The sequence below is a fragment of the Fukomys damarensis genome, unplaced genomic scaffold, assembly GCF_012274545.1.
Source record: "Fukomys damarensis isolate Sample0158 unplaced genomic scaffold, DMR_v1.0_HiC HiC_scaffold_13, whole genome shotgun sequence".
Lineage (NCBI taxonomy): Eukaryota > Metazoa > Chordata > Mammalia > Rodentia > Bathyergidae > Fukomys > Fukomys damarensis.
The window spans coordinates 1,255,021-1,269,172 of NW_022900925.1; the positions used below are offsets into that span (position 1 = coordinate 1,255,021).

Here is a 14,152-nt window from a genome sequence, read left to right on the forward strand (position 1 = left end):
GACAGGGTCTTGCTTTGCAGTTCAAGCTAGCCTTGAACTCAACAGCAAGCTTCCGGCTTCCTGAGTGCTGGGATTACAGGCATATACTACCACACCTGGCTTTGGTGTTAGTAATCTTGTTTTAGCTTTGAAAGCAAGATGGCCTCTTGTACCCCAGGATGGATAGCCTGCAGTCTGTCTGCTCACAAAGCTCACCCACTCATACTCAGTACCTGCCACTTATGGAAGTGTCTTGGCCAGGCTCTCTCACTCTCATGAGGTGCTTGTGTCACAGTGGAGTGTGTTTTCTCTCTTTAGGTCATGGCTAACTTCTTGGATCTGAGGCTTCAGAGGAGGATATGACTTCAGGGTTCTTATCCCATCTTGATTACAGAAACTGGACCTTCACAGGGTGTGGACTAACTGAGAAAAGGAAATTCTCTCTTTGAAGGGCTTTAAATTTGTAGCAAAGCAAATAAAAATGACGACTTCGTCTATCAGACGGCAGATGAAAAACATTGTGAACAATTACTCGGAAGCTGAAATTAAAGTCCGGGAAGCCACCTCCAACGACCCATGGGGTCCATCCAGCTCTCTGATGACCGAGATTGCCGACCTAACCTACAATGTGGTGGCCTTCTCAGAGATCATGAGTATGGTGTGGAAGCGGCTCAATGACCACGGCAAGAACTGGCGGCACGTGTACAAAGCACTAACACTGCTGGACTACCTCATCAAGACGGGCTCCGAGCGTGTGGCCCAGCAGTGCCGTGAGAACATCTTCGCCATCCAGACTCTGAAGGATTTCCAGTACATTGACCGTGATGGCAAGGACCAGGGCATCAATGTGCGTGAGAAGTCAAAGCAGCTGGTGTCCCTTCTCAAGGATGAGGAGCGGCTGAAGGCTGAGCGGGCCCAGGCTCTCAAAACCAAAGAGCGCATGGCCCAGGTGGCCACTGGCATGGGCAGCAACCAAATCACTTTTGGCCGTGGCTCCAGTCAGCCCAACTTGTCCACCAGCTACTCAGAGCAGGAGTACGGCAAGGCTGGGGGATCACCAGCCTCTTATCATGGCTGTGAGTAATCAAAGTGCTCCCTGCCCCTTGTCTGATTGGGCACCTTGTACAGATGTGGCAGCAGGGGAAAGGGAGGTAGGTAGTATGGTACCATGGGTACCCTGAGGCCGAGAGAGTGGTGGTCACCTCAGGGCCCGACTCTGTTCTAAATTCTTAGCTTTTGGCAACCCAGACAACAATGCCCTTAGTCTGGATTGAAATATGGTCACTGAGGGGCTTTTAGTTCCTTGGGTGCTCTGTGGGTCTCCTTTGTGCATCTGGGTAGAGTATTCCCTTTGGTTTCCTGGGTCCTCAGGAGAAGATAGCCACTAAGGCAGGTCTTACTATTTTCTTCCTGAGAAGGTCTACCAGTAAAAGGATTGTTCTACTGCTCAAACAGTGGGGAACTGATTCTGGTAGTCCGAAAAAAAACAAATGCTCTTTCTTGATACTTGCTTCTTTAATCTCATATTAAATGTTTTTCTACTGACTGAGCTGCAGGTCTCTTGAATGGCTCAGTGTATTCTATTTCAGCATCATAGAGGATGGAAAATGGATTTCTCTATCTCAAAGAGGGGAAAATGCAAAGAAACCTTTATAGGTGGTTAGTGTGCAAAGGGAGTTCTCTGATTAGGTTGCATGGCTGAATCTGTGTGGGGCGGAGCTGGCCTGTATTTTGGGTTTGCATGTCAGATCACTATATGTCTTGGTCCTTCTTTTACAAGAAATTTAAGGGGGTAGATGTGGTGTTCAGAAAGTGATGGGTGCTTGTCTCTGAACCATATTGGCATCCTGGTTGTTCACTGAAAGATTCCAAGAATAGTCCTCCACCTTCACAGTCCTGTGTGAACAGTATGGACCCCACACTTAGAAAGGTGGCTCTGATGGCCTTGTGGGGTGGGGCAGGGATGATGGCAGGGATACAGAAATTGTGTCTTCTAGATGCAAAAACAAAAGTGCAGGTTTTTGTGGTTTTTGGAATTAATAACACTATGTCCGCATAACAGAAAATGTGTTTTTTTTAAAGGAAGTTGTTTGTAGTTTGACAAACTCCTGTCAGTCCTTGCTTGGTTAATGGTTTTGTCACTAGACCATTTAACAATTCCTGCTTTTGCAGGTTCAGTTAGACTTTACATTTGTAGGGGTTGCCATGATCAGTTTGAGAAATGTGTCAAATGGGAGATTTGCATGTCAAAATCAGACTTCCTGTCTCTAGAAATTCTAAATTACTATGGAGAATGGAGCAAGTTAGCATATTCTTGTGCCATTTTTAGTTGTCATTTCCTCTTTTAGTTTGAACTGCTTTGCTTAAGCAATGGTTGTAACCCCTGTGAAACCACTTGAAAATGATTCAACTTTAATCTTCATAGGTCTCCCTTGAGGTTAAGTTTGTACACCACCCCCCATGAAATTACCCTGTAAGTAGGGAAATTGGTTTGTTTCTCTCAAGGACCCTTCTGCTGTCCCCCCAGAAGAGGATCTCTTTAAATTGCCTTTTTCTGTTTACAATGCTGTGGTTGTGATGTATAGTCAGGGAAGTGGTTCTTTTCTTTCCATGCCTCTTACAGTCATTATTCTCTAGAAGCTAGAGGATACAGAGCAAGGAGCTGAAACAGCATCATGTCCATGAATAGTATGTGGAACATTCCACATGCAGGAACAAAACAGAGGGCACAGGAGCCTGGTTGTGAGTCTCCTCCTTATTTTGAGCCAGAGCCATCGGCCTTGCCGGGCTTCCACTGGGCTAAATGATGCCCCAACTATGAAGTTATCTAGTTCCCTCTGACCTTGAGCATGAGTTACATAATCAGGGTCAGATTGTGGTCAACAGGTTCTTCATGACTGGCTTCCAAGCACGGGGACAGCAGGGGTGAGGCAGGGCTCTGGGTGGCCTCAGGCCATGCCCCCTGCACGGCTGCTGCACATCCTCTAATGGTCTGTCTCTCTCTGTGTGTATGTGTGTGTGTCCCTGCCCAACAGCGCCTGAGGCCTCGCTGTGCCCTCAGCACCGCACAGGGGCCCCAATGGGTCAGAGCGAGGAGCTACAACCACTGAGCCAACGCCACCCCTTCCTGCCGCACCTGGGGCTGGCTTCCCGCCCAAATGGCGACTGGGCCCAGCCCTGCCTCACTTGTGACCGCGCAGCCCGAGGTGGGACGGCGGTTTGCTTTTCTCCTTCCTAGAAATGCTTTGCAGCTTGCTGGGGGGTGCTTCTTGTGCCAGTACAGCCAACTCTCTCCCTTTCTCCTGCTGGGCCTGGTGGTCCAACCTCCAGCACCCTGGGACCCTCTTGTACCTCTCTGCCCAGAAGATCTTGGCCTAGCCATGTTTCCTTTCACATGATCACATACCACCTGCTTAGCAGAGGGACTGCTTTGGGTAGGCGTGGGGTGATGGCTCTTTGTCTCCCCATGTCTCATGTCCTGACAAACTGGAGAGGGCTTTGCTGCCTGCTGGGTTGCCAGTGGTGGTGTATTAGACCACTTGACTTGAAGTGGAAATACCTGTTTTAAACCTCACAATGCTGGTACCCACTAGATCTTCAGTTGATGGTCACTGGAAGCCATCATCCTTAGTGCAGTAATTGATGCCCTGCTGATTATCCAGTGGGATTGTTTTTGCTTCCCAGTCAACTGCTATCATTCCTGAAATCCCTATTACCACAGTAAATAGAGAGTTAGCTGTACTGTCAATTCTAGGTCATGGTGTTTGAAGATACTGAAACCAATGGGTAACTACAAATGGGGGTTCTCTTTTTTTGTTGTTGTTCGTTTGTTTTTGGTACTGGGGATAGAACTCAGGACCTTGTGCTTGGGGCTTCTCCTTTAACTAATTAATAATGTATCCTGGTCAGAGCCTACACTGTTGCAGGTTAAATTGGAAACAGATTTTTCACTGTTGCTTATAAGAAAATGCTCTCAGTCTAATCTTCCTTTGGTTGGAGGTGGTGGGGTCTGCTTGTGAAGAAAGCTCTCTCTTCTATGCAGAAGGGGCTCTGACAGCAGGCTTTTTCATGACTTCCCTGATAAAGTATCCAGTCTTTTATTCAGCCCTGGAGACAGTTACTGTTCATTCATGCCTCATTAATATGTTTGACTTGGTATATGTGTGATCACTGTATTTAGCTCTGAAATATTTTCCTTCATCTTCCTGTCTTCCCCTAAAAGTTTATACAGAATTTTGATATCTTAGAAAATGTAAGGAAGACCAGCTTTATGCTGAAAAGAATATCAAGGTCAAGTTTATTTTAATGGGCACATGAATTGCATGCCTGTTTCTCCTGCTACATACTCAGGTTCCCACAGACCTTCCCAGAATTCACCCTTTGTTTTCCTATGTTCTACCCATTTGGTAACTGGTAAGATCTCTTTTGAACCTTGGTAGTTAGTTTTGGGTTCATCTGTCCCTATAGCTTTGCTGACTTTCTTAGGACATACACTTTTTTTTTGAGACAAAGTCTTACAGTGTAGTTCAGGCTGGCCTTGAATTTGCAGTAATCTTCCTGCCTCAGCCTCTGGAGTGCTGGGATTACAGGTGTGCACCACCATGCCTGGCAACATTTACCTATTAAAAACCAGGGCTGGTGTCTCTTCTGCTCGGCCGTCTCTGATCCTCCCTCTGCACCTTTGCCTGTGTGATTCCTTCTGCTTGGGTGGCCACCTCCCAAATCAGTCAAGTCACTCAAGGTTTATAGTCCTTGTGGATTTCTCTTCTTTTTCAGCTCTAATATGAATTAAAGATAATCATTAGTATCTTTTTATTTAATAATTTTTTAGTATATGTGTTGCGAAGCAAGCACATATTTAATAAGTTTTTATATCCCAGGTAAATTTTCAGCAAACAAATGGTATTACCTGGGATTGCTGTTCATCCTTAACTATTTGGTATGAGCATTTCTTTCCATATTCCTTACCTACCCTGCGATGCCATGGGGGTGGAGCCCTGTCCCATGTTACTTTTCTGTTCTTTCTTGTGTTGACTGTTAGGTAGGTGGATTTGCTTGGAGGGCACCCACTTGGAATTCAGCAGTGGAGAAGTCAGAGTAACACCAGCCTTTCAGAAAAGAATCTCCTGAAATGCAGTGTGTGACTCATGAAAGAGGTTTGTGAGGGACATTTTTAGAACTCAAACCCTGCAGGAATAGAGGTAGCTGGTTGCTGAGAAGCCTCCTTGCATGAGATCAGCCATGGTAGGAAGGTGTCTCATGCCTTTGACTGTTGTTCTGATGGGTAGTAACATGATGGTATTTGAGGACAGCTTTCTATCATGAGCCAGATGTTATTTCACCCCTCCTCTCCCTCACTTCCCTCAAATGTCTGTAGACCTGACCATGGATATCTCTTACATTCTGTCCTTCATCTCATTCTATCATTCAGTCCAGTGCCAGTTTTTTGATTGATTTCTTTCCTCTCAGCCTACACCATTCTCATCTGGCCTCATCTTTATCCTGTGCTCTGGTTCTGGAGCTTAGAATGCACCATTAGAGGCCAGCTTCCCTGCAGGGTCATCCCTGAGTTTTTTTTGTCAAAGCAGATAAAACCTTTCCTGGTTGACTTTGGTTATCTCCTTCAGGCCCTCTCCCCCAGTCTCTCTGGGTCCTTGTCCTCCTACAGAAGCATCCCAGATCTCAGGTCGGTTGTTGTCTGCCCACAGTGCAAGGCTTTGGGTTCTGCCTTGCAGCTCATCCCACGTTCTCTTTGGGACATTGTTTACTGAGTTCCTGGCCACCTTGCTCTGCTCCAACGCCCTAAACACACTCCTACCTCAACCTCTGTACTAGGCACCTCCCCTGTGGTGCTTGCGTGGTAATGGAAAGGAAAGCATACAACATGTTATATCATGAGTGCTGTGGAGAATAGCAAGACCAAAACAACCCAGTGAGTAGGTGGGGAGTAGTGAGGGTAGTTTGTAGTGTGGAATACACAAGGATTAGAGGAAGAGGTAGAGTGTACCCAGAGAGGTGTGGCAGTGTACAGGTTTAGGTGGGAATGTGCTCAGAGCTTTTAAAGAAGAACAAAGTAGCCAGGGAGGCTGGAGCCAATGAAAGAGAAGGGCTGGTAGGGTCAGGGTGGAACATGAAAAGGTCTGGCCCACAGGGGATATAGGGTGGAGTCTCTCAAACTACTTCTGGCAAAGAGCATTCCTTAAATTCCTAGTCTGTCCCAGACAGATACTTTGGTCAGTGTCTGGATGTTGTAGCAATGTCAGATACCTGTAAACTGTACTTATCTTGTCACAGACCACATGCTCTGCTCCATGAACTGGCATGAAGCCTTCGGGGTCTACATCAAAAGGCCCATTGGCTTTTACTCAATCAGATGGAGAGCTGGAGAGAAGTGGTTTGAACATAGGACAGATTCCATCTGAATTAAGTGTGAGAAGGGTTAGGAAGATCCCTCTGGCTTGTATGTGAGACAGGGCAGGCGTAGGCCACTGCCTTGGTCCAGGTGGGAGACATTGGAGTCTGGAGCCTGTTGTGCATCAGGAGTCTGAGAAGTGGCCAGGCCTTTGGAGTGACTTCCTGGAGGCCTGTGAGCAGAGTCCTGGGAGTGAGGATGACTGTGGGTGCAGCAGGTTTGATGAGGATGACATATTGAAGTGTCTGCTCAGCATGCCAGTGGAGATACTGAGAAGTCTGGAGTCTGGGGAGAATTCTGGGCTGAAAAGGGAGGTGATGGTGTATAGATAGTGCTTCTGGCTTTCAGCTTTTTGGCCTCTCTGTGCTAAGTTCTACTTGAAGGCTCTGGACACATTGGCTGCTTCCTCACCTCCAGGGCCTGGCCTCAGGTTATACAACTCAGCTACCCTCACATGGTCCTGGCATACATTCGGTGGTGGGGACTGTTGTGTGAAGGCCAAAGCTGGGTGGCTTGGAGGAGGCCTCTCAGGTCAGAGGATTGAGGGAACTGCCCATGATCACAGGAGTGGCAGCCAGCTTAGGCTGGGGCCCATGTGTGAACAGCCTACTTCTTCTCCCACCCAGGGATCTTGTCATCCTCTCAGCTTTTGCTGGACTGGCCGCAACACTTAGTAGGCTGTAAAGGAATTATAAAAGTTCTTGAGAGTAGCAGGAACCTTGTTATACCACAGGTGACAGGTTTATGAAGATCCTGAGGTTCCAGGATGAGGCCTGTCCTGTGTGGATGATTGGGCCAGATGTCCTCTTCCTGCTGTCTCCTGCCCTGGCCTGGCCTCCATTGTGGGCCAGTGAGAGACAGCAGTGCCTCCCTATTTTCATAGCCTCTTCTCCCTTTTGCTTACCTCCCTGAAACTGTCTCTAGTGTCAGCACCTGGTGCAGCATGAAACCAGCCTGGTTGCCTAGTGCCTTGGACTTTTTGGTGGGAATTTAACTGCCAGAATTCCTGTTCCTTAAAAAAAAAAAAAGTAATAAGAAAAAGGAAGGTAGGAAATCAGAAGCTCTTGTCACCCTCTGATTTGCTTTAGTGAATCAAGACAACTTTAAATCTAAAACCAAAGTTTTGGTGTTGGGCCTTCCCCCAGATGAGTGCTGCCACCCAATCCTCATCTCCAAATGGCTTGACTGTCTAGGTGAAGCCTTCAGCACTGTGGCTGGTGCAGGGCAGCCCGCTGTGGTGTAGTTCAGGTCTCCTGGAACAGTGTTAGTGAGCCCTTCACCTCCAGGGCCTCATTTAGCGGCTGCTCCCTTCACACACCATGGCAGTGGCTTACCAAGTGATTACTGGAGATTATGACCATTTAATATATTTGCCCTGCTTCACTTCAGAAAGGATTTGAGTTAGCTTTCAAAACATACACAGTGGCATAGGATTAAATAGATAGCAGAAGAAAGTGGGGCAAAAGGGAACTACAGGTAAGAAAACAGCCAGAATCACACACAGTTGCTAGAAATGGATACAAGTTTGGATTTGACCTTCTCAGTCACCAATATTAAGAAGACAGTTTCTCTTTGGATTCTGGACAGGTATCCAGGGTCTAGGTGCAGGTAGCAGGGTTCAGGTGCTTACTGTGGCACAGGTGGGAGGGGCAAGGCCAGAGAACAGCTGTCTAGAATAGCTGTCACAATGGTGGTGATAAGCACTGCCCTCTCAGTTGGGCCTGCACTGGAGCGCCCAGGCTGTGATTTCACTCCCTAGTGGTCTACCTGTCAGGAATCCAGAGTGCTGCTGTTGCATTTCTTCCACAGCAACTATCCATTCTAAACTGCATAGGAGAACTTTGGAGAATCTGAAAGCTTCTTATCATGTTATACTGTGTGTGGGAAGTTCCCAGGGGCATTGGGCTTTCTGACAAGCTGATTCTCCACAGCAGAGGAATCCCAGGAATAAACTCGATTGGCCATGGCTCCAACCCTGCTGGCCAGACTCTGGGAGAAGAGCTAGAGCTTGTTTATTTTATACACAGAAGAGAACACTTAATAAGTAGGCATCTGAAAAAAGAAGACTGATATAGGCCTGTTTTTGAAAATCTGAGGCTGTGGGGAAATATATTTTAAGAAAAAGAGAAACCCAAGCCAGTGATTCCTTCAGAAGTGCTCCTGAGGTGGAGCTTAGAAGAAATTTGGGTCAACCTGAGTTTCCTGAAAGCATGGGAAGGGAGAAAGGGAGGTAGGGAAGCTTCAGAGTGCAGGACAGAGAGTAGAGGGTCTTGTTAGAAAAGGCTAGGAACAGCCAGCTCCTGGGGAATATGCCTGGCCCTCGGGCTTCTGCCAACTTAGGAGATGGACCAGGTGTTTGGTGGGAGATGGCATGTGACACTTTTGCTGAAAAAGATGTGCTCTGTACATCCTGGGAACCCTGTGTTTTTGTGGCAGTAGGTTCAGGGCAGGGCGTTAGTGCACTTAAGAGACTTAATCTCTCATTTAATCTTTTTGTTTGGAAAACAAAAATCACAGGGGATGCTGGTCTGTAATATGTACACAGTGTTGGAGGTGACAGTTTTTAGTGACACATCTATCCAAATGTCAGATATACATGGCGCTCATTCTTGCAAGAAGGGCTTTGGTCTTCAAGGGGATTTAAATGTGAAATGTTGGCTGGCTGAGCTGCTGAAGTTGGCATTTGCCCAAGGGTCACCTCTTCAGAGCCTTTGCTTTCCCGTGTAAGGATTCCCTTTGCCTCAATTTGAACTGGGGTTTTGGAGAACACTGGTCCTCTTTTTTTCTCCTCCCTGCCTCTCCCTCCTCCCCTCCTGCCTTCTTCCTCTCTTTTGAGACAGGGTCTCACTGGGTAGTTCAGGCTGGCTTTGAATTCACTATGTAGCCCAGTCTGGTCTCAAACTCTGGGTGATCCTCCTTAGCCTCCCTTAGTGCTGCGGTTAAAGGTGTGCACCAACATGCCTGGCTGGTTCTCTTTTTCTTTTTGTTTGTTTGTGTTTGTTGTTTTTTTTTTTCCTGGTTCTGGGAATTGAACTCAGGACCTTGTGCTTGCCAGGCAGGCATGATGCTGCTCATGCAGCAGCTGCTCCCTTCACACACCAGGGGCAATGGCTTTTCTTTTCTTTCCCACAATTAAAAAGTAATTTTCAATTTTGTTTAAGAAATCGAGGAATATAGTATATGTCTGGAATTTTAGGATTGTGTGGTTCATCTCAGGTAATGCTTTTTTCTTTTATGGTTTTTAAAAGCAAGAACACACCTGTTTAGTTCAGGGATGATAGCACCAGCCTGCAATCCCGACTACTCAGGTGGCTGAGGCAAGAGGACCACAAGTTAAGGCCAACCTGGGAAACTTCATGAGACCCTGTCTGAAAATAAAATAAAAAGGTCTGGGGATATAGTTTACTATGCACAGAGCCCTGTAATAAATATTTACTCCGACAAACAAAATAAGAATATTTACATAAACTGTTACTTAAAATTGAGATCCAGATCTTACAGAGTTCTCTCAGTAAGCTTGGTGAGAAGAGGGAAGTGTTTTCACACAGGTTAGACAACTTGGTCACAACCACTTGACTGTCATGGATGCTTAGGGCAGCAGTCGCTAGTAGTCAACTTGAAGAGGGCATTTTAAAGTTATAGGAAGAAAAGTATAACAATACTGTATTTCTCTTTACATGGGAAAATAGACTGGTAGTCAGCTTTCTATCACTGTGACAAATGAGAGGAGGAAATTTTTATTTTGGCTCATACTTTTGGAGGTTTTATTTAGTCCATGTTGCTCATTACTTTGGTCCTGAGGTAAGGCCAGACATGGTGTCAGAGACCATGTAGTGGAGCAAAGCTGTTTTCCTCATGGCAGCTGGAAGAAGAAAGAAAGCAAGAGGAGGAACTCTGGGGGCAAAATAAAAGTTTCAAGGGTTGACTCCCAGTAATCCACTTCCAAAAATTTCTACTACCTCTCCAAAACTCATTAATCTATGAATTCATTTGCTTTTGGTAGACATTTAAGATCCAAACCATAGCATAGGCTGTCTAAAATCTGAATATAATCTCTCCCATATTATCCTGTTATTTTCTTCAGAGTGCTTTTCACTGCCTGAAATTCTCAAGTTTGTATTCTTTCTGTGCAAACTTAAGTATTGAAGGAGGAAGCCTGCTCATGTCCAGTGCTATACCCCTAGTGCCTGTAGCACCATTCCTAAGTCGGGAGAGGTGCTTGATAAATAATTCCTGAGTGATGAATGTAAGAAAGTTCTGCCCCCCCCATGGTATTTTTATGTGATGTGGTTATCTCTGTTGGTATCAGTCCTGGGTATGTTAATCATTTGAAAATACATTTTGAAGGCTTTTCCAGAAATACAGAAACTTTATATATAGTCATATGCCCTATAATGACATTTCCATCCCCCCTTCTGGCTGCTAATGGAAAGTTCAGTCCAGCACCCTTTGAGGTGCTTCCTTCAGGGGCCTGCTTCTCTTTCTAACCTGTAAGCAGGATGTGGGCATGAAATAAATCATTCTACTTGATTTTCATTGTAAAAGTAATATGTGTCCTTTAAATGATAGTGTATAAAAAGTAGGAAAAAAAGATGACAGTAACCTATACGTCTATTACACAAACAGCTGTTGTTCCACTTGGTATATTTTCTCCTGTTTTTTTCTAAGTATTTTCTTTTCTATCCTTGGGTGGTGCTATAAATGCAACTTTGACATCCCTGCTTTCTGTCTCATGACATTATAACAGAACATTTTCTGTGTTTCTTGCACAACCCTGTAAATATTTTAACAGCTGCACTCAGTACAGTCAGCTCTGAGTATCTTCAGGGCATTGGTTCCAAGACCCCCAGAGTATACCAAAATCCAAGCATGCTCAAGTCTCTTACATAAATGGTGCAGTATTTACTTTCAACCTATGCACATTGTCCTGTATACTTTAAATCATCTTTGGATTACTTTTGATACCCAACACAATGTAAATTCTATATAGTTGTTCTACCGTATTGTCTAGGAAATAATGACAGAAAAAATAGTCTTAATTTTTTTCCCAAGTATTTTCGGTCCAAGTTTCGTTGAATCTGCTGATACCAAGCCTGTGGACACTGGGCTAACTGTATTCCATTGGGTGAAGATTCCTAAGTTGTTTCTGTCTTCTTTTTGTGGGGTACTGGGAATCGAACTCGGGTCCTTGCACTGGCCAGGCAGGCGACAGAACCCCTGAGCTAAATCCCTGGCCCTATTCCTGTTTTGATGTGGAACTGTCAGACACTCCCCATATTCACACCAGAGAGTTTAGCAGTTTATCAGTGACAAGGTCTCAGCTGCCCAGACTGTCACTGAGGGCATTTTGACACCCCAAGTTACTCAGTATTGTCATGGCCATCAGTAAACGGATCAGCACATACTTGCTGCACTGACCCATCTGAACTTTAGTTCTGAATATAACAGTGTTATGGACATATTTTTCATAACCACATGCCATATTCAAAGCACATTTTCACTAGTGGTAGTTTGTTCTGTTTTCTCACTTTTTACATCTGTGCGTGTCAGGGCCAGCCTAAACTTCAAGGAGCCGGAAGCTAGTAGCTGAGACCTTTCCCTACGTAGGCCTAATTTAGGAGAGGTGGGCATATCAGTAGTGTGCTCGGAGTGGTGCCTGGGTCTGGGTGGGGAAACTGGCAGGTGGTGCAGAGTGTCTTTAAGAAAAGTATAAAGATACTGTATTTCTCTTTACAGGGAAAAATAGACTGGTAGTCAGCTTTCTATCACTGTGACAAATGAGAGGAGGAAATTTTTATTTTGGCTCATAGTTTTGGAGGTTTTAGTCCATGTTGCTCATTACTTTGGTCCCGAGGTAAGGTAAGAACTCTTCTGTTTTTTAACCTTGGCTCCATTATTATCTCTGGCATTGGGCAAGTGAGAGGTGGGATAGGCTTTGAGTGCAGAACTGGTAGTCAGCTTTCTATCACTGTGACAAATGAGAGGAGGAAATTTTTATTTTGGCTCATAGTTTTGGAGGTTTTAGTCCATGTTGCTCATTACTTTGGTCCCGAGGTAAGGTAAGAACTCTTCTGTTTTTTAACCTTGGCTCCATTATTATCTCTGGCATTGGGCAAGTGAGAGGTGGGATAGGCTTTGAGTGCAGAAGCAGTTGTTTCTCCTCACACCTCCTGCCCACATACCTGCAGAGGGTGCTCTTCAGCTGTTTCCAGAATACCACAGCTGTGGTCTGATTTTTTTCACCCAGCTCTATATACATTTTTCATGTTGCTACCAAGTTACATTTTAAAGATTAAACCTTGGAGAGGTTACTTCTCTGAGTTTAAAATATTTAATCTGTAGAGTGTGCGTATCCCCAGTATTTATCTCCTGGGTTATTTTGTAACTTATATGGTAATACACACTCATACACACTTGTGAATTATTCATTGTTATCCTTATAGACAGAGGTATTTCCTGGTTCTTGTTGATATAAATAAAACTGTGGTAAAGTTATTTGTGCAGGCAGTGTTTTTGTTTTGTTTTGTTTTTAAGAATTTTCTGGATTATTTCTGTATAGAAGTTCCAGGTATAAGATGAAAACTATATGATTGCTGTTCTCTTTTGAAACACTGCAAATGTTTTCCAGATTTTGCCCCTGGCAGCAAGTATGAATGCTCACTTGACAGACAGCCTGAGCCCACAGGGGGTACTGTAATTAAAAAAATTATTATCAATTTAATAAATGAAAATTACTGTTGTAATAGAAAGTAAAACTCATTTTAAAAAGGGGTTGAAGGAAGGGGAGAGGATTGGGGAAAAAAGTTAATCAAATTATATATTATGTACAGGTACAAATTCTCAGTGGCAAATGTGATTATTATGTGTGTCTAAAATGTACCAATAAAATTAATTTTAAAAAATAGGTTTCCCCCTGGGTGTGGTGGCACATCCCTATAATCCCAGCACTCGCCAGGCTGAAGTAGGAGGATTGCTGTGAGTTTGCAACTAGCCTGGCTACAGAGTGAGGACCAACCTAAATTACATAGCAAGACCCAGTCTCTTTAACACCCCCACCCCATGGATTTCCCACTGGTAGCAGTGATATAAGCCTGTAATCCCAGTTACTCTAGAGGCTGAGGCAGGAGGATCACAAGTTTGAGACCACTGTCAGCAACTACGAGACCCTGTCTCAAAATAAAAACAATGGGTAGAATGCTTGCCTAACATTCTCTTAGGTCCTGAATTCAATCCCTACTACTGCTAAAAGTGGGGGCGGGCTTTCCATTAAAAAATATAGTTGACTTTTTTTCAAAATACTTGGGGCCACATAAGACTCTGGGTTCATTTTTAGCACCACCAAAAAAGAAAGGAAGAAAGAAACTCAAAAACCTCAGGACCAGAGCCCTTTCAGACTTGCTGTTGTTTCACATTTTGGAATATTTGCATGTAAATAATGAGATCTCTTGGGGCCAGGACTCAAAGGACTCAAATCTAAACACAAAATTAATTTGTGTGTTATTTGTACCTTATACACATAGCCTCAAGGTAATTTTGTGTGTTTTGTTTTGTTTTTTGTTTTGTATCAGGGATTGAACTCTAGACCTTACCACTGAGCTACATCCCTGGCCCCTCATGTTATTTTTTAGTGTGCCTGTGTTTTGACAGTGACCTATCACATGAAGTTAGGTGTGGGACTTTCTACTTGTGGCATGTCAACACTCAAAAAGTTTTGGACTGTTGGATATTTTGGATTCGGGATAATCAACCTTTTTACTCTTA

The 14,152-nt window shown here is 44.6% G+C and overlaps 1 protein-coding gene across 2 annotated transcripts in view; it reads left to right on the forward strand.

Annotated features, from left to right (window-relative positions):
• The window catches only part of Epn2 (epsin 2), a 49,559-nt gene that overhangs the window by 965 nt on the left and 34,442 nt on the right, over positions 1–14,152 (forward strand). Inside the window, exons 2-3 of one of the 2 annotated variants that reach the window (XM_010618900.3) lie at positions 298–1,055; positions 3,015–3,185. In XM_010618900.3, coding sequence (XP_010617202.1) covers positions 461–1,055; positions 3,015–3,185 — 766 coding nt within the window. In that variant the 5' untranslated portion in view covers positions 298–460. The remainder of the gene's footprint in view (positions 1–297; positions 1,056–3,014; positions 3,186–14,152) is intronic. The other variant, XM_010618901.3, reaches the window with a different exon arrangement.